Here is a 26445-nt window from a genome sequence, read left to right on the forward strand (position 1 = left end):
CAGATGTGCGGTGTGTATCAGTGATGGTGGGATCCGTCAGATCCAGTTAGTACTTTGGTAATCAGAGGGGAAATCCAGGAAGCGTTGGGGGATTGGGAATCTATTTTGCTCAGACTTGAGCTCGGTTTGTGGAATTTTTAAGTTTTGCCAAGGAGACGCTGTAGAGTAAAAGACACAAAATGAAATGGCTTCTGTTTTGGAAGAGGACAGAATCTTTGAGGTGCAAGGGACTCTTCGTCAGGTGGAAACCTGAAAGCTTGCATACTTCTGCAGCAGCTCAAATCAGTCCTATAAAAAGCGCTGCCACCCCTGTTAGGCATTTCTTGGCTGAAGGGCTGAGTGCAGGTTCTGTGCAGGCAGGCGGCTGCTTCGTCCCCCCCAGAGGGGAGAGAGTGGCTTCTGTCTGCATCCAAAGCACCCTGTTAAGGATTCCTGCAGCTTTGTGCTCTGCTGTTCTGACCACCAGCCCCCTTGCTGTGGGGTGCGGGGCAGGGGACAGGAGGAGCTGAGGCTCTCTGGAGGGACATCATGTTGGTCTGGCCTGAGAAGCCCATTTTGTCTCTCTGCTGGCGGCAGGCGGCATCCATTCTGACGACCATCGGAGTCTTGGAAGAGCCGCTGGGCAACGCTCGCCTCCATGCTGCCCGCTTGGTCGCTGCCCTTCTCCACACCAACACGCCCAGCATCAACCAGGAGCTGTGCCGGCTCAACACCATGGAGCTGCTGCTGGTGAGGAGGGCCTTGGGGGGGCGGGGGGAGGTCGCTTGGCAGCAGAGGCTTCAGCTTGGCCTCCAGGCCTGTTCGGTGGGGGTGGAGGAAATGCCCTTCCGCCTTGGAAGAGCTTTGCTCACTGGCCTCCTTGATTTTGTTCCAGGACCTGTTTTTTAAGTACACGTGGAATAATTTTTTGCATTTCCAAGTGGAATTGTGCATCGCAGCGATCCTGGCGCATTCTGTGAATGAAGGCAAAGTGGCCCCAAGCGAGGCGGAAGAGAAGGAGGGAGCGGATGAGAGCGCAGCCTCGGGGAACTCAGAAGCCCCGGAGAACAGCAGCAGCAGCAGCAGCTGCCGTCCCGAGAACATCATGGTGACCCATGTAAGGAGGCTCATAATCCCAGCCAGGACAGGCTTCCCCAAGCCCCATCCGCACAACGCCTGCTGCCCTCGGAGCTCGTCTGCCTGCATCCAGGGCGAGTGGTTCAAGGCCCTGGGGCGGAACCCCTGTCTTGCCAAAGGGGGTGGCCAGAGCAGACGAGCCCGTTGGTGGCACCTCTCTTGGTTTCCTCCTGGCACCTCCTGGCCAGGCGGGAGGTCTGTGTTGCTGGGTGGGTTCAGTGGGGTGAGAGGCCCTGGGCAAAAGCGGTGCTGAGCCCTTGGAGAAATTGAGCTTCAGGGGTCTTGGGGGTGGAGAAGCCCCTGGCTGCTGTGATGGGGCTCAGGGTGGGGGGCTGGCTCTCAGGGATAGCCCTGATGTTCCTGTCCCTCCCCCTTTTCTTCCTCCAGCTGTTCCAAAAGTGCTGCCTGGTCCAAAGGATACTGGATGCCTGGGAGACCAACGACAGAATGCAGTAAGGCTCCTTCCCCTCCTGCTGGGTCTTGGCTCTGCATGTTCACCCAAAGAGCCATGTCCCCTGTGGCATTGGCAGTCCGGGGGGGGGGGGGCAGGACAGAGCCAGAAGTGTCCGCACCAGCCGGCCACAGCCTCCTCAGCCGCAAGACATGCAAGCGGCCTTTGGTCAAGAGCTGATCTCCACCTGGCGAGGGTCCCTCGGGTGGGTGCCTCACCTCTACGAGGTTAGCAAGGCCTTCCTGACACCCCTCAGTTCCTAACTAATGTGTCACTGTTGATTCTGCCCTGGCTTAAGAGTGGCTGTCCAGGGTATCCTAGACTAAGAGCAGGCCTAGGCAAACTTGGCCCTCCAGATGTTTTGGGACTACAACTCCCACCATCCCTAGCTAACAGGACCAGTGGTCAGGGATGATGGGAGTTGTAGTCCCAAAACATCTGGAGGGCCAAGTTTGCCTAAGCCTGCTCTTAGAGTTGGAAGGGAACCCTAAGGGACATCTAGTCCAACCCCCTGCCCTGCAATGCAGGAACCGCCGACCTTCCGATTGGCAAGCCCAAGAGGCTCAGTGGTTTCGGTCACAGCACCACCCACAGCTCCCTTTTACAACACTGGAGTCAGTAGACGATGAGGGGTGTAGAAATGTGATACGTGCTAGCAATAAAATAATCTCAACTAAAACCTCAACGACTGGGCCATCCAGCCTCTGCTTAAAAACTTCCAGGGAAGAAGAGCCCATTCCACAGTTGAAAGGCTCTCCTCTTCGGCTCTCCTCTTCCTGGTGCAGAAGTGGGTTTTTTTTGGGGGGGGGCTGTGCCCTTCCTGGACTGGAGAGGCCCTTGGGAGTTCTGCACTCCAGGCAGGTGCTCTCTGCCCCTGAGCTGCTGCAGTCCTCCCAGCCCACGGGTGGCTCAGGCAGCAGCTGAGGAGAGACCTTCCCAATGTGGAGCCGCTCCTCATGGTTTATTTTTCCAGGGCAGAAGGCGGAATGAGGCGAGGCAACATGGGCCACCTGACACGGATTGCCAACGCAGTAGTGCAGAATACGGAGAAGGGCCCCGTCCAGACCCAGATCAGCGACTTTGTCCGAGGTAGAAGGAGCCTCTGGCGTCTCGAGCCCCTTCTCTTCGCAGAGCGGTCAGGCTGCCGGGCTGCTCATCTGAGGGGGGGGGGGTCTGGGGAGGGTGGCTCCCTCCCTCCCTCTAGGATCAGGGGTGCAGTCAGGGAGCCTGGGGGTGTCTGGAGAGGCCCCAGTGGCTTCCCGGCCCCAGAGCTGCCGCCTCCAGAACAGAGGGAGCCCGGCTGCTTCCTCCCTTCTGGGCGGCTGCAAGGCCTTATCCGTGGCCCCCGTCTTGGATGCTGAGGCTGAGGCCGTGGGCTGTGCCTGCACCCACAGACACCTTTGTCCTGCCGGGTTTCAAACAGCCCCACACGCATTTTGGAGCAGTGTTTCCAACCCCTTTCTGGCTGAGGGGCAGCCTGATCAGGACGGTTGGCTCCTGCCCAAAGCTGCAAGTCCTGGAGGGTCCCAAGGGTCATCTAGTCCAACCCCCTGCAGGGCAAGAGCTGCAGCTCACGGATCCCCCAGCAAGCCTCTGCTTTGCAGCCTCCCTTGAAGGAGAGCCCTCCCTCTTCCCCTTCACAGCCCCTTTCCAACAGGGGCTGCCTGGCTCCACTTTTCTCCTTGGTTTTGTTCCGTTTCTTCCTTACCTGCCCTTTCATCACCTGGTGCTCCTACTGGGAGGGTTTTTCTCGTGAGCTGCTCTGCAAACCCTTCAGAGGTGAAGAATGAGACAGGAATGTGTGGAGGGGGGAGGATTGTGGAAAAAGGTTCCAGGTTCTCTTAGCTAAGGAGCTTCATGGGGTGACGGTCTGAGGAGCTGGTTGTGGTGGGCAGAAGGGACCCCGTCCGTCCCTCTTGGCAGAGGGCAGCCTCTAGGGTTTGGAGGAAGGCCGGTGGCTCCTGCTTTGCCCAGAGGGCAGAGGAGCCCTTGCCATGTGTAGCAAGCAGAGTGAGCAGGAATTAGGGGGCAGAGAGGCAGCAATGGGGCAGTGTCTGGGGGGGAAGGAGGCATGGGGAAGCTCTTTGGGGTCCCTTTCTCCTGGCTCTGGTGGGGGGGTAGAGCGACGTTCATTTGCTTCCTGACTCCACCATCCCCGTGACTTTAACACGAGGCCGAGCAGTGCTGTTCATCTTGTCCTGGGGCCCCAGCCCCATCTGGAGGGCTAGATAATGAGGGAGGGTCTCTGATAGTGGCCAGGCTGAGATTCCAGCCCCTTGTTGGCCAGGGACGCCCCACCCCAGCCCCAGCAAGGAGCAGCACAGGGGTTTCCTCCGCAGTTGGATCCCTAACCCAGGCCTCTCCTTTTCCTTTGCAGGGCTGCCTGAGGATTGCAGAGGACGGTGGGAGAGCTTTGTGGAGGAGACCTTGATGGAGGCCAACCGGAGGAATACAGTCGACTTGGTGAGATTGCCCTCCCCTCCCTCTGGAGCCTCTGTTTTGGGGGGTTCTGAGGATACACTGAGCCGCCATGTGCGGGGCTCCCCAGCAGAGGAAGCTGGTTGTGCCCCTGCCGGCCCAGATGCTCACCTTGGTCCTCTCCTCCGCAGGTGAGCACGCACCACCTGCACTCCTCCAGCGAGGACGAGGATGCGGAGGGAGCCTTCCCCAACGAGCTCTCTCTCCAGCAGGTAGGGTTCCTCCCAGGATGTCCTCGGGCTGTTGCTGTTACAGAGCTGTCCATTGGAGAGCCTGCTGCCGCCTGGCCAAGGGGGCAGCTGCATTGCAGGGGGTTGGACTAGACGACCCTCTGCGACCATTGGGCAGAGCTATCTCTGAGGGCTGCCCAAGAGAATTGCTTGGGCTTTGCAGCAAGGAGGTGTCCTCCAGCAGACAGGCAGTGGAGGAGGCTCTTGCTCTGGGCATGTTCTCGCCCTGCTTACACCCAGGGGGGCCTGGGATGGTTCATAGCATTGCTCTGTATTTGTTGCATTCACACCCAAGGAGCACAGGGGGGCGTATGGGGCTCTCTGCCCCCAGGTAGGTTAGGCTGAAAGGGGGAGTGCCTGCGGTCGCCATCGTAGTTTCCTTTTCAGTGCTGGGTTGAAGTCTTTGTACCTGGCTCTGGCCTTGTCGTGTGAATGTGATGCTGTTAGCATTTTTCTTTGGCGTTTAATTTTATGGCTCCGCTGTGTTTCCTGAAGAGCAGCTTGAATAAGAATAATACAGTAACGTAATTATTAACAGCAACAAAATGCCACACACCCAGAGCATCCCAATACAGGGCTTGGGCCTTCAGATGTCTGTGGAAGAAGGAAGTCTAATTCTCTCTCTCTGACATCTGACGGGAGGGTGTTCCACAGGACGGGCACCACTACCGAGAAGGCCCTACATAAACTGTGGCCCAAAGTGTGGCTTTTCCCACCTGGAAGGAAGCGCTTGGTCTTCCTCAGCCCAGGTGTTTCTCTGCAGCAGTCGCGGTGGCTGGGATTGGGACCGTCCTTGCGCTTCTGGCTCCCACTCTGCTTTACAGCTTGCTCCAATCCAGCTGTTCAAAGAGGCAGAAGCAGCACAGACAAGGTTTCTGAGGAGCACTAGAGCACCAGCCACTTGCTAGGCCCCAATGCTCGCTTGCAAGGCGGGGTGGAGGAGGGCAAGGCAGGCCTCCTGTGGCAGGGAGTTCCACACCCTCAGTGTAGCTCCTCACTCTGTCTCCTGGTTAGAAGCCACTCTGGAGAGGTGGTCTGTGAACATCTTGGCTCCAGCGAGGGGGGCAGGCACTGAGCTTGAGCCTCCCCCTTCCGTTCAGCGGCTCTGTTTGAGGCCTGGCCAGCACTGGTCACAAAGCGGCTGCCAAGCGCTGACTGGGGCGGGCAGGGGGCTCAGCGCCAGTGCTGTGAAGATGGTGCAATAGCTGTTCTCTCCCCTGCCAGGCCTTCTCGGAGTACCAGATCCAGCAGATGACGGCCAACTTTGTGGATCAGTTTGGCTTCAACGATGAAGAGTTTTCCGACCAGGATGACAACATCAAGTGAGTGCCCCCTCTGCCCCCTTGGTCTTCACCCCACGAGCAGGTCAGTCTCCCCGTCTGGGAAATGGAGCCGGGAGGCAGAGGGGCCTGAGGGAGGGGCTCCCCACTCTGGCGGGGCAGGGCAAGGCAGGGCTTTCTTCCGGGGGGGGGGCACAGGGAACCCTGTGAGGGAGCGCTTGGATCATTCGCTCAGCCCTTTGTGGGTCCCCTTTTGGCCCCCAGAGGGCCCCACTTGGAAAGGATGCTGTGCAGTTGGGGGGAGGCTGCCTGCAGGAAAGGGAAGTGGAGGAGCAGGCAGCTGCAATTACCAGTCAGGGCTGAAGAGCCCCCTCCCCTTTGGGAAGCTTCTTTGTGAATGAAGACCTGGGTGAGGGGAGCAGCTTTGGACGGAGACCCCTGCAGCCCCCCTTCTCTGCAAGTGCACAGGCAGGTTTGCTGGATAATAATAATAGTAATAAATTTTATTTATACCCCACCCTCCCCTGCCACAACCGGGCTCAGGGCAGCTAACACCAAATATATGATACATTAAAACACAATCAAACAATAGATTAAAATACAGCTTAAAATTAAAACCAGGATGAAATTAAATGGCAGCCCATGAATCACAGCCATAGGGTAGGGAACCCCAAGTGTTTGCCAGGGCCAGCTATCCATGCTGGTCCCCTATGAGCCAATAAAAGATGTCCTTGATGCCCGGCCTTTTCTCCAAGGAGCTCAGGACCGGCTCTGTGGGGCCTCCCTCTGCCCTCCACCCTCACAAGAGCCTGGTCCGGTCGGCCAGCCCCTCCCCTCTGAAGAGCAGCTTCCTCGCTTGGGGTCCCTGAGGTGGGCGCTGCTTCTCGCCCCCTCCAATGGGCTTCCTTCTCCCTCTTTTCCAGCGCACCTTTTGACAGGATTGCGGAGATCAACTTCCACATTGATGCCGACGATGACAGTGTAAGCAGCTGGGCTGGGTGTCTTTGGGCACCTCCATCTGTGTCGCTTGGGGGAGCCACTTTGCGGGGCTCCTTGCTCCACTTCGCAGCCACTCTCTTGCCATCTGCCCTGCCCCCAGTGCTGTTCAGCAGCTCCAGGGAAGCTGCCGGGCCACGTTGCCGGGCGGTTGGGGCTGCAGTGCCACCAGCGTGCGGGCATAACACACCGCTTTCCCTCTCCTTGCCACCTCACGAGGAGTCTGCTTGTGCAGCGCAGAGAGAATGTTCCCTGGGGAGGATGCTGCTCCCTGGTGCCGCCTCTGTGAGGGCAGGAGGCCGTCTTGGTACAGAGTGGGGAGAGGATGCACAGCGTCCCACGATGTCCTCCCTTTGCTCAGTTCACATGCTTCTGCACCAGAGACTTGGGGCAGCCACTCTGGGGCCCCTGCTCACCATCCCTGTTCAGCGCCTTCCTGGGCGCTTGGAGTGAGAGGCGCAGGCCCAGAGCTGGGCAGGTGACGGCAGGGGCAGCTTCTCTGGATGCCTCCCGAATCCTGACCCGCCGTCTCCCCCTTTACTGCAGCCCAACGCATCCCTGTTTGAAGCCTGCTGCAGCGAACGAATCCAGCAGTTTGATGACAACGAGGAGGAGGAAGACATCTGGGAGGAGAAAGAAATCAGCTACACCGCCCAAGTCAAGTCCAGGACGCGGTAAGGGGGCTTTCCGCCTCTACTTAGGTCTGTCGAAGGGGCAACAGGATCGTGGTGTTGTAGGGTTGGAAGGGGTCCCAGGGGTCATCTAGTCCAACCCCCATAATGCAGGAGTCTCAACTACTAAAGCATCCATGACAGATCCAACCTCTGCCTAAACACCTCCAGCGAATAGTCTAAAAACAGGTGAAAATTTGTGTCAACTTTCTCAACTCAGGAGCTCACAGGATTATTCCTTCTGAAACAGGAAGTCCATGGCTCACCTGGGTGGCCTGGTTGGGCGGGGGGTCAGTTTAGAGGACCTTAAAGTGCCCTCCCAGGCATCCTGAGAGTGTCAGAGTAGGGGGCTGATCCCAGAACTTGCAGTGGCCTCCCAGGGGCCTCATGGCTGCCTTGCCTTCCGTTCCTGCCTTCAGGTTTGGCATCTCCGGCGCGTCGGAGGGATCCTCCAAAAGTGACCTGGAGAACGGAGGCCACGATGGCAGCCCAGAGTCTGGGGAGGAGGAGTCCGAACGGGCCGCTGTGCCACAGCCGTCCCCTCCTGCACACGCCGAGGGCAACGGCAGCCTCCCGGAGGGCAGAGGGGCAGCAGAGCCCCCTCCTGAAGGTAAGGGGTCTCTGAAGGAGCAGGAGGGGGGCTGCCAGCGTGGGACCTCTGCACAGCAGGTCTTTCTGATGGATTTGGAGGGGCTGGCCAGCTGGACGGCTGCCTGACCACAGCACCATCCCTTGGGGAATGAAGCACCCAAGGGTGCTCAGGGGGGTGAGCCGGAGAGCCTGCTGGAAAGAAAGGAGCTGTGGGAGGAGCATCACTCCAGACCGAGGCAGGGCAGCTCCTCCCCTTGGTCACTCAGTCGGGGGTGCAGGAGTGCCTGGCTCCACAAGACAAAAGCAGCTGCCCCTGAGTGGCTCTCTCTGCTGGGCTGTGGGGCCACCTGGGCTTGGCCAAGAGCTGCTCCTGCGACCGGCAGCTTTTTCTTTTCCAAAAGAATTGCCAAGTGCCTTACACTGTAGCAAACGGTAGCAATTACTTCATTTGACAGTCAGGAATAAAAAGGCAGAAATCCTCACTAAAGCCTAGTAAAAACAAGAGTCAGGGGGCGCCCAGCTGAGCAGGGTGGTCTTCAGTTGGGGACAGAAGCACCCCACGGTGGGTGCCCACCTGATCTCCGCAGAGAGAACATCCCACGTGGTGGGTGCCAGAGAAGGCCCTTTCCCCTCCCCACTAGAGGGAGCTCTCTAGCAGTCAAGAGGGTCCCATCCCCAGCCTGCCCTGACCTGGGCGCTCCCCTGGCTAACCTGCTCCTGGGCAGTTCAGGGCTTTGCACACCAAGATGGGCGCTTTGAGTTTGGCTGGGCAGATAGGGCATCTTCCTTGGCCACAGGGTTTGCGGGTGTCCGAAGCCCCCCTGACATAAGAGCACCAGGTTGATGAATTTTATGGAACTGACAGAAAGACTGATAAAATTGGCAGAAAAGACTGATAAAATCCGAAACCAGGGAGAAGAGATGGTGGAAAAAGATTGGGAATTTTTAAAACAGTATTTAGTATAATATTGTATAATTAAGGAATGTTGGGAGATGGTGGAATGAATTTATACGACTTTAGGGGAAACATGATAAGGATTTGAGATTTTAGGATTTAAGGGTATAATATTTAAGGTTTTCTTTCTCTTTTTTTATTAGATTGGAGTATAGATAATTTTTTAGATATTGATGGGAGGATAAGGTTTAAATGGATTAAGATAAATAAGTGAGTAAGCAGTGAAAGATGGAAAGAATTTGCTGACTTAATTATTAACTGGAATACAAAAAGGGAGGTGGGAGGAGGTCGAGGAAACAAGTCATTGAAGGATGGAATTGTGAAAAATGGAAGGGTTTCTTTTTAAAATGTTTTTGTTTTTTCTCCTGTTGGTGGGGTGGAGGTGTGGTTTTTATGTACTTTTTAATTTTTTTCTATTCTTGTTTCTTTCTTTATTTTTACTGTATTTTGTCGTTTTCAAATTTTTCTGTATTTGTTAAAATTGGAATAAATATCATTTTTTAAAAAATTTAAAAAAAACAACGAAGCCCCCCTGAGTACCCAAGTTGCAGCTTCCAAGACCACCCTGAGGACAGCCTGGCCTCGTAGGATGGCACAGCCATTCAGCAGGAGGTTGCCCATGTAAATTGGATAATATGAGCCCTGGTCTTCTCCTCTGCCCCATGGCAATGGCCGTGGCTGCTCCTAGTCTGAACGCAGCTGCTCAGTCCCAGCTGATCTCCCCTCTCTGGCGGCTGAGCCAGGCTCCTCCGGGCAGTTGCAGGCCTATAGCCACCTGGTGAAGGCTGGACTCAGAGGAACTGCTGACCGATTGCATCCCTGCAGGGTCTGGGTGGACGGCTGCCTTTGAGCCGGTGAACGCCAAGGCCCCGCCAGCGTGTGTGGCCATGGATGTCGGATCCAGCGTGTGGGACTCTGCCACCCCAGACACAAAGACCCCGGAAGAGAGAGGCTGGGCCAAGTTCACAGACTTCCAGCCCTTTTGCTGGTGAGTGAGCCGCAGCCGTCCTGCGGGACACAGAGGAGCATGTGGAGCGGAGAATGGGAAACGTGCCTGATCAGGTCAGAGGTCTGTCTCCTCCAGAGCTTGGCCTCTGTCCACAGTTGCCCCCCTTCCTTCCTTCCTTCCTTCCTTCCTTCCTTCCTTCCTTCCTTCCTTCTTGGAAGCTGCCAAGGCCGGCCAGAGGCCCTGACCCGCCCTCTCTCCCTGCTGGTGCCCCCCCCCCGGGCTTTAGGTAAGATCAAGGGTCGGCAAAATTTTCCAGCAGCGGGCCGGTCCACTGTTCCTCAGACCTTGTGGCAGGCTGGAGAAGTGGCACCGGGGGGGGGGGGGAGCTGAAAGAAGGGGCAAGTAGCCCTCCTCCCCACGGGAGGAAGAGGCCGAGCGGCAGCGGTGGCTCTGCCAATCAAACGCCGCGCCTGGTTTACCTCAGCGAGGCGTGGGGACATCTCTGCCAATCAAATGCTACTGGGGTAAACCATTGGAGTGGCAGAGGCGCCGCCACTTGGCCTCTTCCGTCGCCATCGCTGGGAGTCTCAGTTTCATGGCAGGTTCAGGCTTCGCGGGGCGGGCTACGTTTAGGACCCAGGTGGGCCTGAATGGCCTGGGAGCCTTAGTTTGCCAAGCCCTGGGCAAGATCCTCTCGCACTGCAGCCCCGGTTCCAGCGCGAGAAACACCCCCCTTCAGCGCCTTTTCCCTTCCAGCTCAGAGGCCGGCCCCAGGTGCAGTTCCCCCGTGGACACCGAGAGCAGTGATTTGGAAGGGAAGCCCAAGCAAAGCCAGGACAAGAACTGTGAGTGCTCCCCCCCCCCCACGCGGAAGGGGGCCAATGGTGGGCAGTTAGCCCCTTTTCTCCCCCCTCACACTCACCCATACTCCTGGAAGCCTTGCGCTCTCTCCCCCTTTCTAGGGGGAGGAGGAGGATGCAGTGACAGGGCATTGCCTGGAGCTGGGGGGGGGGCAACCGGTGGGGCTCATAATCTGTGAGGGGGGGGGCGTTTCAGGCTGTGAGGGCAGCTCCCAGCCCTTTCCCCTGTGGGTGAGTGACCGGGGAGGGGGACTGGCCATTTCTCCGGCCTGCCTCTGTCCTTCCTCCCCATATCAAGAGGGGCACCTCACCCAGTCCAGCCAGGACATCACCCCTGTTTTTAAGATTGGGGTGTCCTGGGAAAGCAGCAGCTCCCAGGCCCAATGGCAGAAGGCTTAGAGGGGCTTTGGGAGCAGAGGTTTCTCATAGGGTTGAAAGAATAACGAAGGAAGGGGAGCTCAGACTCAAGTACAAGCCAACAGTTCCTTGGGTTGCTTTGGGGGGCAGATAGCCAGCCCCAGCCCTGCCCCTGTGAGGTGCAGCTTCTTCTACAGAGCAAGGCCAGAGTGCTCTCCATGGAAATGGCAGTGCTGCAGTGCTGCTGGTCCTTCAGTCATCTGCAGAAATGTCAAGGATTCCCAGCAGGTCAGAGGGTGGGCCTCGTTCCTGGCAGAGCCTGGGCTTCTGCCGCTCAGCCTGTGCCTCGGAGGTCCTGCTGCCACGCGGCGGCTGCTTTGGCATCCCAGGAGAGCCCTGCCGGGTGGGCCTCACACGCTCTCTCCCCGTCCAGTCGGCTCTGCCTCTCCTTGCGTGTGGAACGTCTGCGTGGCACGGAAAGCGCCTCTGGTGGCATCGGACAGCAGCTCCTCCGGCGGCTCGGACAGCGAGGAGGAGGAGGAGAAGGCGGGGGTTGTCACGGAAACCATCAGCACGGGCTCAGGCCAGGAGACCATCAAACTGACCATGGATGCCAAGAACGAGAAGGCGCTCTTTTCCAGGTATGAGGGGGAAGCGGAGCAAAGGCCAGCAGGGAGTGTGTGAGAAGGCCAGCCGGCTCTGTGGGCGCAGGTCTCGGGCAGGCAGTGGGCCGCCAGGAAGCACCCACCTCCGGCAGCTTGGGTGGACCACGCTGGTGCTGCTGTGCAGAGACCCCCAGGTGGGCAACCTCAAGCTGCGCGGCCAGGGGGGAGAAGCCACCAACAGAGGCTTATCAGGCACCACCTGAGCTGTTTTCCTTCCCTTTGCATCCCTCTGATAATAATGCAGAGTTCTCGTGGCCTGAGGTTTTGTGGAGAAGAGTTTGCTTTGTCAGTGCTGCCTTCAACACTGTTTATACAGAAAGAAAATGGGAACACATGGCAGCAAAAAGGATGAAGTAGAGGCTGCTTAAAGCTTAAGATCAGAAAAATTATCGTTTTCAGGAATTATGGAAACAGGATCATGTCAGGGTCGCTCCGTGCTGAAAGCTCAACTGGCAGCCTCTGCCTGCTGCTTCTGCATGGAAGGAAGGGGGCTGCTGTTGGGGGACAGAATATGCCCCGTGGCCAGCATTGTCAGCTCTTGTGTGGTAGTGTTGCCTAGCCCCAACCCTGGGTGGACGAGGGGCAGAGTTGGCATCTTGGTTTGTTGCCGGATCTGGCTCCTGCAGTTGTGGCTTGGCTCTTGCTGGTGAGGAGGTTGCCTGCAAGCAAGGTCAGCTCCAGGGCCCAAGGTGTGGGGCAGGGGCGGGTTTGGGGTGCAAATGCATGGGAAAGGCTGGAGGTCGTTGACACGCTGGTTTTTTGCTGCAGGCAAGAAAAAGTGGCATTTGCTCGGCTTCTCTGGGTGTCTTTCCTGGGTGCCAGTGAGCTTCATTGAGTCTCCTTTGTTGTCATTCCTTTGGGCTGTGTTTGCCTCCCTTGTGGCCTGCGAGGAGCAAGAGGGCAGGTGGAGGGAGGCTTGTGAGGGGCCACGACACCTGTTTCTTACCTGCTAAATTTGCTGTCAATGTTTCCATTCCTTCTGATGCTGAAATTCCTACTGTTCTTGCAAAGGGGGGGGGGGTTAGACGAGCAGAGGAGTAGCGCCCAACTCTTGAGGTCCAGCTTTGCTGCACGTGGCCAGGAACTGGGGCAGGGGACTCTGGCCGTGAGCAGTGGGGCTGGGGCGCAGGACCCTCCGCGTGGGACACAAGGCCAGCAGGGGGCTTGGCACAGTGTGCTAGGTGTTGCCTGAGCCCTTTTCCAGGCGGTTGGCACTACTCACTCGCCAACGGGTGAGATTGCCCTGCCCCCCGGCCCCGACCCAAGTGCCACCCCTGCCCCCTTACCTGACCCATGAAGGGGCCCCTGGCGAGTGGGGATGCAGGCCCAGAGAGTGCCCTCTCAGTGGAGATGGGGAAGAGTCTCGCCATGTGCTGCCAGGCCAAAGGTGGAACTAGCCCCTCCTTCACAAGAACCCCTTGTCCTGTTGAGATGGCGTGTGAAATTGGGGGGGGGGGGTGCTTGATTCATTTCAGGTGGCCCCTCCCCACCTGGACACCTGCTGTTATGGGGACCCTGAAGGGGGTCTGGGAGCGAGACTTTCGCTGTGGGGTTGGAGGTGGAAGGGTCCTGCAGCCACTCAGCAAATTTCTGTGTCTGCAGGAGATTCTCCCAGTTGCTTCCCTGATCCCTTCCAGCAGGCTTCACCCAGGTGGGGTTTTGGGGGCGGGGTCCACTCATGCAGTAGGACCCCCCCCCCACTGGACTCCCTGCACCTGTTCTGGGGCTCGCTATGACCTTCCAGCCTTACCAGAAGGTGGGGTTGGAAGTCCGACTGCCGGAGTGGGTCCCGTTCCCTCGCCAGCAGCCTAGTGGACTCCTGCCGGTGGCTTTCCTGGTTGGGGGCTGTGTCAGCCCCTCCGCTTCCGCTTCAGGGGGTGCTTTTGAGGTCTGGGACTGGCTGGAGGAGTCATTCTGAGAGCCCTAGTGGGGAGGGAGGGGTGATGGGTGGGGCCAGCAGTGAGTATGGCTGGTTTTGCAGCCATTTTTATCTTTCTCTCCCTTTCTCTCTCTCTCTTTCTCTGTGTCTTTCTCTCTCTTTGTGGGTCTTGCTCAGAATAATAAGGCCTGGCGCTGGAGGGTATGTATCCTGGCCCCCACGGCAGGGTTCCAAACATCCACCGGACAATGCACTTCTCCTGTGCACCCAGCTAGACAAGGGGGCCTCTCCCTGCAGAAGGCTCTCCTCCCAGGTGCCCCGCTCCCTCCCTGAGTTAGCAGCCTCTTCCCCCTCTCCGGGGCTCGTTCTGCAAGGAGGAATTGCCCCTCCGAGAGGGAGAAGAGGCCTCTGCCCAGCCGCCCCAGGGACCCCCACCCCAGCTGCAGGGGGTGGAAGGGGGAGCCTCCAAGGGGTGGGTCCCCCCTCCTCTGCAATGCTGGCTGGAAGCTGCCCTGTTGGGGGCGCTCTTTGCATAGGGAGCACATCGCCCTGGAGAACAAGGCAACCTGGCAGCAGGCAAATTTCTTTCCAAGTTAAAACCCCAACTTTTCAAAAATCCAAAGAGCAGCCTTTTTGTACCTGAGGTTGGAGTGGAAGGGGACCAGGCCTCCGGCTCAGCCAGCTTCTCCCTTGGTGGATGCAGGGAGCATGTGACATGGGCAGGACCCTGTGCCCCGCCCCCCAGCCCTGTGAGCCCCCCAGCAAGGCTTCTCCCAGGAGCCTTCAGACCTCTCGGTCTGCTGGGAGCTCAGCTCTGCAGCAGCTCAGCGTGAGAGGAGCTTGGGGCTCTCCTGTGGCCGACGCACGTGACCCCCCCCCCCTCGGCCTTGGAGGAATCGCCCTGCAGAAGGGGGACCCTGAAGCAGACTGATGTTTCTGGGTGTCAGTCCAGGTCTTGGCTGCTGGACTCCTGGCTGTGCTTCCTGCGTGTTCTGAGCAGCCCCCGCCCCCTCCCCACTTTATACATCTCTGCCTGAACCCCCATAACTGCTGCTGCTCCTGCTGCTGCTGCTTTCCTTGGCTGTCAGACTCAGGAAGTGAATCAGGAGGCAGGTGGGGGCTGCTGGGGCTGCCCTGCTCTGTCTAGATGGCAGCGGCATTGCGACAGTAATGGGCTGAGAGGCTCCATCGCTGGCCATGGGGCTGCTCTGAGCCTCCCTCCGGAAGAAAGGTGTCGAGCCCCCCTTGCACCCCCCGAGGCCTCTGCTCAGCTGCACTGCACCCCTTTTTGAGCAGAAGTTTGCCAGGGCCCTTGGCTGGGGCAGGAGGGGTCCTCTGGCAGGGAGAAGTGCAGGAGGGGGCCTGGCCGTTGGCCCCCCCTTGGCTGCTGCAGGAAGTATTTATCCCCAGCTTCTCATTGGCCTGAGAGCAGTGGCGCTGCATTGTCCCTGTGGATGTTTAGGGCTCTCCTGGGGGGGCGCTGCTTTCCATGGCTGCTCCTCATGGACCCCGCATGGCTTGGGGCTTCCTCCTTTTCCCCACCCCCAAGCATGCCCCCCCCAGCATGATGCCAGGTGCCCCCCCTGCCGCCGCCTGTCTTCCCGCCCCAGCCCTGCCACTAACTGAGCCTGCTTGCCAGAGCACCTTCCGCAGATCCTTTGCCCACTAACCCAGCTGGGAGGCCTCCCTCTGCAAGATCTGGCGCTCCCAGCCCCACTGCAGTCCGCTTGAGCGGCTGGGCTCAGTTTCTCCTTTCATCCAGGCTCCAGAGCCAGACGTGAAAGTGCAGAAGCTTCTCCATTGGGGTTTGGAAACCTGGGGACTTGTGTGGCTTGGCATGGCTGCTGTTTGCATCCAGGCTGTGTTCTCTGTGTGGCTTTTGGGGCGTGTGCCCAGGGACTGCCCCCCTGTCTCTGCTGGAGCCTGAGGCCGTGTGTGTTTGGCATCCAGTATGGCTGAGGTGTTGCGGAGGCAGCTCCTCTCCGCCTCTTCCCCAGACAGATCAGTTTTTCCTGCTCCCCTTGCGGAACGGGGATCCTTTGCCTATTAATTTAGCAAGCAGCATCAGGAAGACCCCTCAGGCCAGGATAGGAGCAAACCTTTTCTCACCACCATCGCCTCCTGGCTGACCTTGGCCCTGAGAGCTGCCAGGGCACCTGCCAAGGGAATGGCCTGTTGGCCGCTCTCCGGTGAGCTGTGGCCTCCCGACAGCAGCAGCAGCAGCAGCAGGAAGGCTAGAGCATCTCACGGGCACCACTCAGAGCCACTTGGGAGAATTTCTCTTGCCCGTGGGCCTGCGGGGTGGGAGGCCATTGCTGCTCCTCTGGACTGCCCCGTTGGGGACCCTTCCAAGGCTCTCCCTCCCAGAGGTGAGCAGGGGGAGGGAAGCCTCTTGCTGCAGGAGGGAGTTTCCTTTGGTGGAAGAATTAGGCTCTGGTTTCCAGCCAAGGGGGTGATGCAGCAGGAGGGAAGGGAAAGCAAAACCTGCCCCCCCCCCCCGGCACAGCACTGGCAGCAGGCGGGGCCTGGGAGGAGGTGGCCCCATTCTCCTCCTCAGGGCTGAATGGCATTTACTCCTCAAAGCATCATTTTCTTTGAAGAAGTCTTTACCACGTACATTTTGTTTTACCACGTCCCAGTTTGTTTCGGGCCCCACACATCAAGCAGGTCACACGCTGGATTTGATCTTTGGCGTAGGTATAGATGTGATCATGTCTCCTTCGATGAAGGTACCATGGTCTGATCACTACGCTCTGAAAGCCAGGATTGACTTTCCACCCCCACCCTGCTTAGGTGGCGAGCCAATTTGGGCTCGCCCGCAGAGGCTGATGGACCCTGATAGATTCCGCCAAGCCTTGCGGGACCTTGCTCCCCCTGGCGACTCATTGACTGAGCTTGTTGAGGGCTGGAATATCCAGCTCCTGGCAGCCATCGATGAGATCGCACCTAAGCGCCCTCTGCGACCCCGCAGAAACCGGGCTCCCTGGTTTACCGAGGAGCTCCGGAAAATGAAGCGGGACCTCAGACGGCTAGAGCGAGTATGGCGGGGTGCCCGTGACGGAGCCTCAAGAACATCTTATAGGGCTTTTATGAAAACCTACGAGATGGCGGTGAAGGCTGCTAAGAAGTCTTACTTCTCGGCCTCCATTGCATCCGCTAGCTCTCGCCCGGCGCAATTATTTAGGATAATCAGGTCTTTAACGTCCCTTGAGAGACAGCCAAATTTAAATAACAATTTGACACATAGCTGTGAGGCATTTGCGAGCTTTTTTGCGGAGAAGGTCTTGTTGCTCCGCCATGACCTCCCTGCCAATTTGGATACAATAAAGGAACTGGAGGCCCCTCGACTGTCCTCGGGTCCAGTATTGGACCACTTCAACCGGATATCCCCAGCCGATGTGGACAGACTCCTCCGAGCTGGAAAGCCCACCACCTGTCCTCTCGACCCGTGCCCGTCTTGGCTGATTAGAGCGTGTCCAGACGAGGTGCGGGCCCTCCTGGGGGATATCATCAATTTGTCCCTTGGCACGGGGACATTCCCAGGAGAATTGAAGGAGGCAGTGGTGCGCCCGCTCTTAAAGAAAACATCATTAGATCCTTTAGATCTATCCAATTACCGCCCAGTTTCGAATCTTCCGTTCCTGGGTAAGGTGATTGAGAGAGCGGTTGCTGAACAGCTTGGTGGGTTTCTGGATGAAACATCGGCTCTCGACCCATTCCAGTCCGGCTTCCGTGCTGGTCATGGGACCGAGACGGCTCTGGTTGCCCTAACAGATGATCTTCGTAGACAGCTGGATCGAGGTGGGTCGGGGCTGCTGATTCTTCTAGATCTGTCAGCAGCTTTTGACATGGTCGATCATGAACTTCTGGACCACCGCCTTGCCGACGTGGGGATTCAGGGCACAGCCCTTCAATGGCTGCGCTCGTTTCTCTCTGGTCGGGGACAGAGGGTGGCGCTTAGGGGGGAATTGTCATCGCGCCACTCCTTGGTGTGTGGAGTACCTCAGGGTGCGATACTCTCCCCGATGCTTTTCAACATCTTTATGCGCCCCCTCGCCCAGCTTGTCCGGAGTTTTGGGCTGGGTTGCCATCAGTATGCTGATGACACCCAACTCTATCTGTTGATGGATGGCCATCCTGACTCGGCCCCAGACACACTGACCAGATGTCTGGAAGCTGTGGCTGGATGGCTACGTGGGAGCCGGTTGAAGCTAAATCCTTCGAAGACAGAGGTCCTGTGGCTGGGACGGGACGATATGGGATTGAGGGGGCAACTCCCATCTCTTGCGGGGGTGCAATTAGTGCCAGCACCGTCCGTTAAGAGTTTGGGTGTAATCTTCGACACCTCCCTTTCAATGGAGGCGCAGATTGCAGCTACAACAAAGGCGGCATTTTTCCATCTCCGCCAAGCTAAGCAGTTGGCTCCTTACCTCTCTCGCCCTGACCTAGCCACTGTGATCCACGCGACGGTCACCTCCAGACTGGATTATTGTAACTCGCTCTACGTGGGGCTGCCCTTGAGACTGACCCAGAAACTCCAGCGGGTGCAGAATGCTGCAGCGAGACTCCTTACGGGGTCTTCGCTGCGAGATCACATTCACCCGGTGCTATACCAGCTGCACTGGCTCCCGGTGGAGTACAGGATCAGGTTTAAGGTGCTGGTTTTAACCTTTAAAGCCCTATACGGCCTAGGACCCTCGTACCTACGGGACCGCCTCTCCTGGTATGCCCCACAGAGAAACTTACGGTCTTCAAATAAAAACATCTTGAAGGTCCCAGGCCACAGAGAAGTTAGGCTGGCCTCAACTAGAGCCAGGGCTTTTTCGGCAGTGGCTCCGATCTGGTGGAACACTCTGTCACAAGAGACCAGGGCCCTGCGGGACTTAACATCTTTCCGCAGGGCCTGCAAGACAGAACTGTTCCACCAGGCCTTTGGCCAGGGCACAGCCTGACTCCCTCCATTGGCAATCTTCGCAGAGCTCTGGCCCAATGGTTGCCAGTGGCTTGAATTAATTAATTTTATAATGAATGATTTTAAAGTGTTGTTTGTGTTGTTTCACTGTTGTTAGCCGCCCTGAGCCCGGCTTCGGCTGGGGAGGGCGGGATATAAATAAAATTTATTATTATTATTATTATTATTATTATTTTTATACTGATAGATATATATATATAGAGAGAGAGAGGTTTACCTAAAAACAATGGGTGGCATTCAGGCAGTGTTCAAAATTAGCCAGGCCCCAGCCACATTTTACTCCTGGCTATTATTTTACTACTTATTTTAAAATCTTTAAATAAGAGACACGGGGGAATGATTAATGGACTTCAATGACTGTACACTAATGCGCAAAGCATGGGAAATAAACAAGATGAGCTTGAGCTCTTGGTACAGCAAACTAAATATGACATAATAGGCATCACTGAAACCTGGTGGGATAAGTCCCACGATTGGAATGTAAAAATGGAGGGATACAATCTATTTCAGAGAAACAGACCAGACAAGAAAGGAGGAGGAGTGGCGTTATATGTCAGGGATGTGTATACCTGTGAAGAGATCCAAGATTTAGAACCTCAAAGCCAAAGTGAGAGCATTTGGGTCAAAATTAAGGGAGAGAAGAATAACAGTGACCTCATTGTGGGAGTTTACTATAGATTCCCCAAGCCAAACGGAGGACATAGATGATGCCTTCCTGGAACAGATGGCCAAGCAAGCAAAAGGAAGGGAGATAGTAGTAATGGGGGACTTCAATTACCCAGATATTTGTTGGATGTCAAACTCAGCCAAGAGCATAAGGTCAAACAGATTCCTCACTGGCCTTGCAGACAACTTCATTGTCCAGAAAGTGGGAGAAGCAACAAGAGGAACAGCCATTTTAGATCTGGTCCTAACCAATGTCGATGACCTGGTTAATGGGGTAGAAGTGGAAGGATCATTAGGCGCAAGTGATCATGCTCTTCTGAAGTTTACTATACAGCGGAAAGAAGCAGCCAAGCATACTAGGACTCAATTTCTTGACTTTAAGAAAGCCGACTTCATAAAACTTAGGGAAGTGCTGGGTGAGATCCCATGGACAGGAATACTAAAAGGAAAGGGAGTTCATGATGGCTGGGAGTTTGTTAAGAGGGAGATAGTAAAAGCACAACTTCAGGCAATACCAATGAGACGGAAACATGGAAGGTGCCTAAAGAAGCCAGGGTGGCTTTCTAAAGAACTTTTAACTGAGTTAAGATTAAAAAAGGATGTGTACAAAAAATGGAAAAGGGGGGAAACCACCAAAGAGGAATTCACACAAATAGCCAGCACGTGTAGACCCAAAGTCAGAAAAGCTAAAGCACAGAATGAACTCAGGCTTGCTAGAGAGGTTAAAAGCAACAAAAAAGGCTTTTATGGGTATGTTCGTAGCAAAAGGAAGAACAAAGAAACAGTGGGGTCACTCAGAGGAGAAGATGGTGAAATGCAAACAGGGGACACAGAAAGGGCTGAACTCCTCAATGCCTTCTTTGCCTCAGTCTTCTCCGATAAAGAAAACAATGCCCGACCTGATGGTGTTGCAGCCCGACCTGATGGGCCTGATGGTGTTTCCTGCTTGGCAGGGGGTTGGACTCGATGGCCCTTGTGGTCTCTTCCAACTCTATGATTCTATTGGCTACTTGTGACCAAGTGAAGATGCCTGGGTGCAGGAATGGCACCTGTCGTCTCCACCATCTGGGGATCCCTGGATCGGGACTGTTTTCACACACTAAGACCCCATCCTGTAGAATTCTATCAGTTACATTTATCTGCACAATCAGAATGAATTTCAGGAACCAAAAAGCTATATTGCACCATCTGGTACAAACATGACTAACCCCGGTGTAAGGAGCCATTTGGCTCCCGGCTTATATATCTGAGTTTCCAGCACTGTATTCAGGTAAGACCTGTTGAAATCAGTGCAACTGCCTTGGCTCTGTTCCTTGATTTCCGTGGGCCTTCGCTGAGCTGAGCAGAGTTGAATGCCACCCGGCAGGAATGCTGCAACATTCAAGACGGTGTTCTGAAAACTAGAGCAAAGTGAGATACAAACAAAATACAAAAATAGCCCTCTCTCACCATTAATCTGAGCCGTCTGCATCTCCTTGCAAGGCCACCTGCTGCCTCTGCCTCTCCCATCTCCCCCTCCGGTGGGGCGTCCCAGGGAGGTGGGTGCTGCCCCCCAGGAGCAGGAGGAAGAGGAGGCTGCCTGCCTTCTGCCTTGTCACCTGCTGCCCCCCTTGCCAGGGGCTCACTTGGTGCAAGGCAGGCAGAAGGCCACATAGGGCACGGCTTGACAGGTGGAGAGCCCCCTCCCCCACCCTGTATGTCCTGCTGTGTTTTGACCTGGCCCAGGCACTTTTTTGGGGGGACGGGACACAGGTCTCCTTGTGAGCTGGTGCAACGCAGGCATGGGGGTGGGAATCGGTTCTGCCTGCTTGAAGGCTTCCCGCCTCAGGAGGAGCCTCAGCTGCTGTTGAGCATCTCTGGCTTCCGTGGGAGAGCAGGCACTGGCCCCCCCTCCTGTGTGGAGACCCTGAGCCCCCTCAAAACCCCCCTTTCAGCCCAGGGCAGGCTTGCGTGGGGGGTCTGGACATGCCTTCTGTGGGGAGTAGGGGTGTGTGTGTGTGTGCAGTTCTACCTGATGGAGCCCTGATGAGTCTGGAACTACAACCCTGCCTGGGACTGGGATTTGGGGGCCCCCTTTCAGGGCTTCCATTCTGGCAGGCAGTTGGGCCTCTTCCCCCCTCGGGGAGCAGTGTTTCTGGGTGTTTGGCCCTTGGCGGCTGGTGCAGCGTCAGGGTCTGCTTCCTCCCAGGAGGGACCCCCTTGGGGGCTCTTTAATGTGAGCTTCCGTTCTCTCCCTACAGCATGGGGGGCTCCCAGGTCGCGGACAAGCCACCCAGCACCGTGGAGAGTGGACCCCCCCAGCCCGTGAGCAGCAGTAGCAGCACTGCCGCCGCCGCCAGCCTGCCGCCTGAGGGTCTCCTGCCGGGTTCTCCTGCCCCTGCTGCCGCCCCTGCTGCTGCTGCTGGCGCCACCCCAGAGGCCAAGAGAGACAGGTGAGGGGGGGTGCTGGCCGCTGTGCCATCTCGGGGTCTTCCCTGGCCGGGGGTGGGGGGTGCTGCGCAGAGCCTGCCAGTCTGGGGTGTTGCGTCTGCAGGGACCGAGTCACAGGAGCCATGAGAGCGTCTTGCCTGGCAAAGAGGGGAGCTGCTCTTGCTTATGACTTACTGCCCTTTTTGCCATCGGGTCAAAGCGTAGAGTTGGACGGGGCCCAAGGGGCCATGTAGTCTAACCCCTTGCAATGCTGGAGATAAACTACTTAGTATTTCAAAAATCTCCTAAGGAACAAAAGCAGTCATTAAAACCAAACCAAAAAACTCTAAAAGCAGTAAAGCAGCAATATGAAAAAACCTGAAGGTATATAAAAGCAAGAGAAAATCAGAGGATCCAGGCAGGCCTTAGTCTGATGGCTCAGTGGAAGCCTGGGCGGAAGCTGCTAATCCTAAGATTCTGTGGGGAGAAGCTGCTTCCTCCCCACACAAGGCTCCCCCACAAGGTGCTCTGGCCGGGCAGATGAAGGGGGCCTGGTTCGAGTCCTTGCTGAGGCAGGCTGCCCCCTCCTGGCCCTGGGCCCCACCTCCCTGGCAGGTGCCCAGTGCAGCCAGGCCCTCCAGGGCAGAGTGCGTGCCGTGGGCATCCTTTGGCGAAGCTACTCCCGGCCCAGGCGGCCAGCCCCTCACGCCTCCCCCTCTCGCCCTCTCTGCAGGAAAGAGGAGCCGCTGCCGGGAGGAGAGCCCACCTTGAACGGTCCGGCCTGACAGACTGCCTGGGCCCAGACGGTGGGGATGCAGCTGGCCCTCCTTCGGACAAGCTAACTTCATTTTGAATCACAAATGCTGCGTTGTCGAGAGGACTGGCGCTGGAGAGCCGAGGTGCCGCGTCGGGGTGGCCACCCTGTTCCGAGAGGAGGTCCTCCCTGGGCGGATGACATGTAGCATTGGCCAGGGGCCGCCCGGGCGTCCTGCCGCCTCCTCCTGCCCCGCAGCACCCCTGGCGCACTCTCTGGGGAGGGCGTCCTGCCCCCCCCTGTCTTCTTGCTTCCAGGATCCAGCTTCTCTTCTGGAGGGCAAACGCTGCTCCTCCGCGGACTCTGCCCTGGGCCTGGCAGGGCTGGCGCTGGACGGCCTGGGACAGCCTTTTGTATAGCAATAATGCCTTACCGGAAGCGCTGGCTGGCGAGAGGAGGCAGGAGGGTCCGGAGGCAGCGGCCGGAAGGCAGCGTCGTCTTGCCACACTGTTGTTCTTACTGTTTCAGGGAAGGAGGCCCTGGGAACCTCTGCTCGGCCTTGTCCGCTCTCCTTCCGGAGGCGCCACACCAGCCCCTGGGATTGGGGCCGCTGGCGCTGGGCTCCGGGGGAGGGAGCAGCCTCCCCACAGAAGGAGCTGGGGCCGGGCATCTCCGGAGGGTCAGACAGGCTCCTGGAAGCGGGTCGGTTTCCCCGGAGGGGCTCCGCTCTGACTTGGTTTTGTTTTGTAATGTTCTTAATGGATGCAGGAATTGCAACACTTTGCACTTTGAATCTTGCCAGCCTGGGAGGTTGGAGGCGGCAGCTCCCTCTGGCTGGGGTCCTCTTGCTGCTGCCGAGGGGGGGGGAGAGGCTTGGCCCCATGGCTGCTCTTGCCTGGGGGGGGTCCTTCCTCCTCCTCCCAGCCATGGCAGAAGCTGGCGCCTGCCCTGTGCCCTGGCTGTGCCCTGGGAGGGGACTTAGGAACCGCCTTCAGCCAGGGGGCAGCGGGGGGGGGGGGAGGCGGGCAGCCACTCTCTGTATATCTTCACTGGCCGCTTGCTGGTTGCCAGCAACAGCTGAGCCAGAAAATCAGGCCCTGGGGAGTCCCTGGGACTGACGAAAGCAGCTTCTAGGCTGATATAAAGGTCTGGCTCTGCCGTCGTTCTGGTGGGTCTCCCCCCTCAAAAGAAGCCCCAAGAAACCACCAACAATTTGCTTTTTGAAATACTCTCCGTAAAACGTTGGACTGTGACGCTCCCTTATTCTGCACATTGTGAAATTTTCTCATTGAGGCCAGGGGGGGCGGCTTCCTCCTGCTTCTCCAGCCGCTCTGATTTGGGCTTCTGTGACGCCAGGGCGCCTGTGCCATCATCTCCTGGGGGGAAGGAGTTGTGGGAGGGGGCACCCCCCCCCATGTAGCTCAGCCTTTCCATCTGGGGGTCAATCAAATGCTGTTGGATTCCCTTTCTCTAAAAACCAGGCTGTGGCTACATGGGAAATGCTGGGCGGTGTCCTGGTCTGCTCTCAAAAAGGATTGAGGAAGAGGTATTGTAAATGGGGCCCCAAACTGAGTCTTTTGGGGGGGAGGGGCTGCCCCTGAATAGGGAGGCGATTCCATCTAGCAATTGTGGCCAAGCCCAGCGGAGCAAGAGGCCTCTGTGCCTTCGATGCTCCTGCTGCTGCCTCTAGAGAGGCCCTGAAGAGGAGAATGGGGGGGGGGGTCTAGCGCCCCACCAGGAGTCAGCATGGCCAGTGGTCATCCAGGGGGTCGGCTGTGGCCCAGCAGCTTGCAGGGAGGGCTTCAACCGGGGGGGGGGGTGGCTCAGAAGACGTGACTGGAGGCCATTATTCCGGCCTGCTGGTGGGTGCAGCTTCTCTGGAGTCTGGGGACTGACTCCCCCCCCCCCCGCTCCTTTGTTCTCGGGCTGCTTTGCTTTTTGCTGCTGCCCCCACCTTTCTTGTGGAATGAGGGCTACAGGGAGGGACAGGGTTGGGTTCTGCCCCCCTCCCCCTAGATCCGGGCGGCCCAACTCTTCATCCCAAGTGGGCCACAAGAGTACTTCAACGTGGAACCTGTGGGCCGCACACTGCCTTGTCGCTTGCGGTGGGGGAAGCGAGGCCAATTCCAGCTGAGCCAGGCAACAGGCTTGGGGAGGAGGCATGAGGCTCTGGCAGGGTCCTAGAGCGCTCCCCCTCCCTCCCAAAGCGGAGAACGCACTAAGGAGGCTTAGGGGGGGAGGACTCTAGGACCCTGTCAGAGCCCCATGCTTCTTTCCCAAAGCCCATCACCTCACTTCCCTGGCTTTGGGAAGGCGCATGAGGGCCACCAAAGCAGGCCTTGAGGGCCGCATGTCTTGGACCATCCTGCCCTAGAGTGCTGCTCTTGTGTGCCAGGTTTGGGGCTGAGAAGTCAAGCTGAACAAAGTTTTCCCTGCGAGGGAGACTTTGGGAAGGGGTCTCCTGAGCCAGGCATGGGCCCCTGTGGCATCTCCCTTGCCAGTCCAAGGGCCGCCTGCCCAAAGCACCCTCTGCCAGCAAGGGATGGGGCGTTTGAGCCCTGGGGCAGCAGCACCCAGCCTAGTTCTAGTAGCTTTGCCTGGCGGTTGATTGGAGAGCAGCAAGGCCAGAGGTCAAGGCTGGTCGCTGGGCCTTGCTCTCCCCATTGAGATGCACCTGCAGGGCTCACAGAACAAGGCACCCCTCAGCACCTGTGCAGCCAGGGGATGTGGGGGGGTGTAGAGTGGCCTGGGAGGAGCTTGCTCCTGGCCTGCAGCCAGCCGGCTGGCCCCTGAACGCTCCCCTCCCACAGGGCAGCCCATGTTCTTCCTCCATTTATAGTGCCCCCCCCCTCACACAGCAGGGCCAGGGCTGTAAAGAGACACACGCCTTTTGCCCAGCGCTGAAGAGTTGTGGCGTCCAGCATGTTCCAAATGTCCTTTGAGCAGAAACTCACGTGGTGGATTGAAGCTGGAGGAGGAGGTGGGCAGAGGCAGTAAGAGAGAGACACTCGTGTCTTCAGAGCATGAGCAGAGAACCAGACCAAGGCACACCCATGATCAGTGGTCGGCTGGGTGGCGGCGGGGAATCTCTCTCATCTTAAGTTCTGGACTTGACTTGAGTTTGCAGTTGCAGCAACAAGCAGTTGCCTGGTAGGTTGACAGCTTCCTGAGTTGGAAGGGACCCTAAGGGTCATCTAGTCCAGCCCCCACAATGCAGGAATCACAGCTAAAGCATCTGACAGGCGGCCACCCAAACTCTGCTTTCAGACCTCCAAGGAAGGACAGCTGGGGTGGACTTCTGCTGTTTTCCCTACGCATGAACTGCCTTGCCGTGAACCCCCCGGAAGGTCAGACGTCCCCCCTGAGGATTGACGGCATCTCCGAGCCCAACTGTGGCAACAGAAGGGTCTTTCTCCGAGACCTTTTCTCCTGGGCAGGAAATCCTGTTGGTGTTTGTTCTGCCTTCCTTGCCCATCTGCTCTCTCGAGCTCCCTGTGGCTTCTCCAAGAACTTCCACTCTGTGTTTACTTCCACTCTGTGACCTCCTTTACACACAGCCCTGCTCTGGAGGGTGGGCTCATTGTCTTCAAGGGCCCATCTCCCTGCACCCACACCGCCTCGCAAGGTGAGCGGTGGGCAGCCTGGCTCTGCCTGGAGGTCTGGGCAGGGGGTGACTGGGGGGTGCAGGGCCTGGGCTGCTTCAGCAGCGGAAGCGCCGCTAAGGGGGGAGAGCTTAGAATCAGGGCTGCTGAGCGAGACAACCCACCACCTCCGCCCTGTAGCCATGGCCACTTCCTCAACTGCCAAATTTAAACCCACCTTTTCAAGGTCCTAATCCACAGATTTGCAGCTGGAGCTATTACGACAGGATCTGTTGCAACTTTTTACAAAAGCGGTCTATAAAACGAAATGAAATGTCTTCTGCCTGAAGTCTTCTTTCTTCGCTGTCCTGTTTATTGTTCCGCCAGTTCAAGCTTTGGGGTTTGCCTGCCGTGGCTGCAGCGGCTCAGCCAAGGCGATGTCTCTGGAGGGTCTTTGGCCCCAGCTCAGCCGGAACTGCTTGGTCCATCTGGCCTCTCTGCTGGAAGAGAGGGGGGGTGGGGACATTGCAGCCCCTCAGGGAAACCGTGCCGCCCCTCCCTCCCTCCCTCCCTTGTGGATTTAGT

The 26445-nt window shown here is 57.5% G+C and overlaps 1 protein-coding gene across 4 annotated transcripts in view; it reads left to right on the forward strand.

Moving 5' to 3' along the window:
* The window catches only part of PPP6R2 (protein phosphatase 6 regulatory subunit 2), a 46100-nt gene extending 19902 nt beyond the window's left edge, over positions 1–26198 (forward strand). Inside the window, exons 10-26 of one of the 4 annotated variants that reach the window (XR_014502603.1) lie at positions 577–729; positions 875–1096; positions 1504–1568; positions 2541–2656; positions 3945–4030; positions 4177–4257; positions 5500–5597; positions 6479–6536; positions 7098–7225; positions 7642–7832; positions 9594–9756; positions 10474–10562; positions 11368–11575; positions 13656–13679; positions 21357–21548; positions 22259–24408; positions 24539–26198. Coding sequence is in view for 2 of the 4 variants with exons in the window: in XM_083401901.1 (XP_083258027.1) it covers positions 577–729; positions 875–1096; positions 1504–1568; positions 2541–2656; positions 3945–4030; positions 4177–4257; positions 5500–5597; positions 6479–6536; positions 7098–7225; positions 7642–7832; positions 9594–9756; positions 10474–10562; positions 11368–11575; positions 13656–13679; positions 21357–21548; positions 22259–22310 (1926 nt within the window). In the remaining 2 variants the exon portion in view is untranslated. Of the gene's footprint in view, positions 1–576; positions 730–874; positions 1097–1503; positions 1569–2540; positions 2657–3944; positions 4031–4176; positions 4258–5499; positions 5598–6478; positions 6537–7097; positions 7226–7641; positions 7833–9593; positions 9757–10473; positions 10563–11367; positions 11753–12435; positions 13680–21356; positions 21549–22258 lie in introns of those variants that run through there. The other 3 variants (XM_083401901.1, XM_083401902.1, XR_014502604.1) reach the window with 3 other exon arrangements.
* Positions 26199–26445: the final 247 nt, after the last annotated feature.

The sequence above is a fragment of the Podarcis tiliguerta genome (assembly GCF_965153285.1).
Source record: "Podarcis tiliguerta genome assembly, chromosome: 10".
Taxonomy (NCBI): domain Eukaryota; kingdom Metazoa; phylum Chordata; class Lepidosauria; order Squamata; family Lacertidae; genus Podarcis; species Podarcis tiliguerta.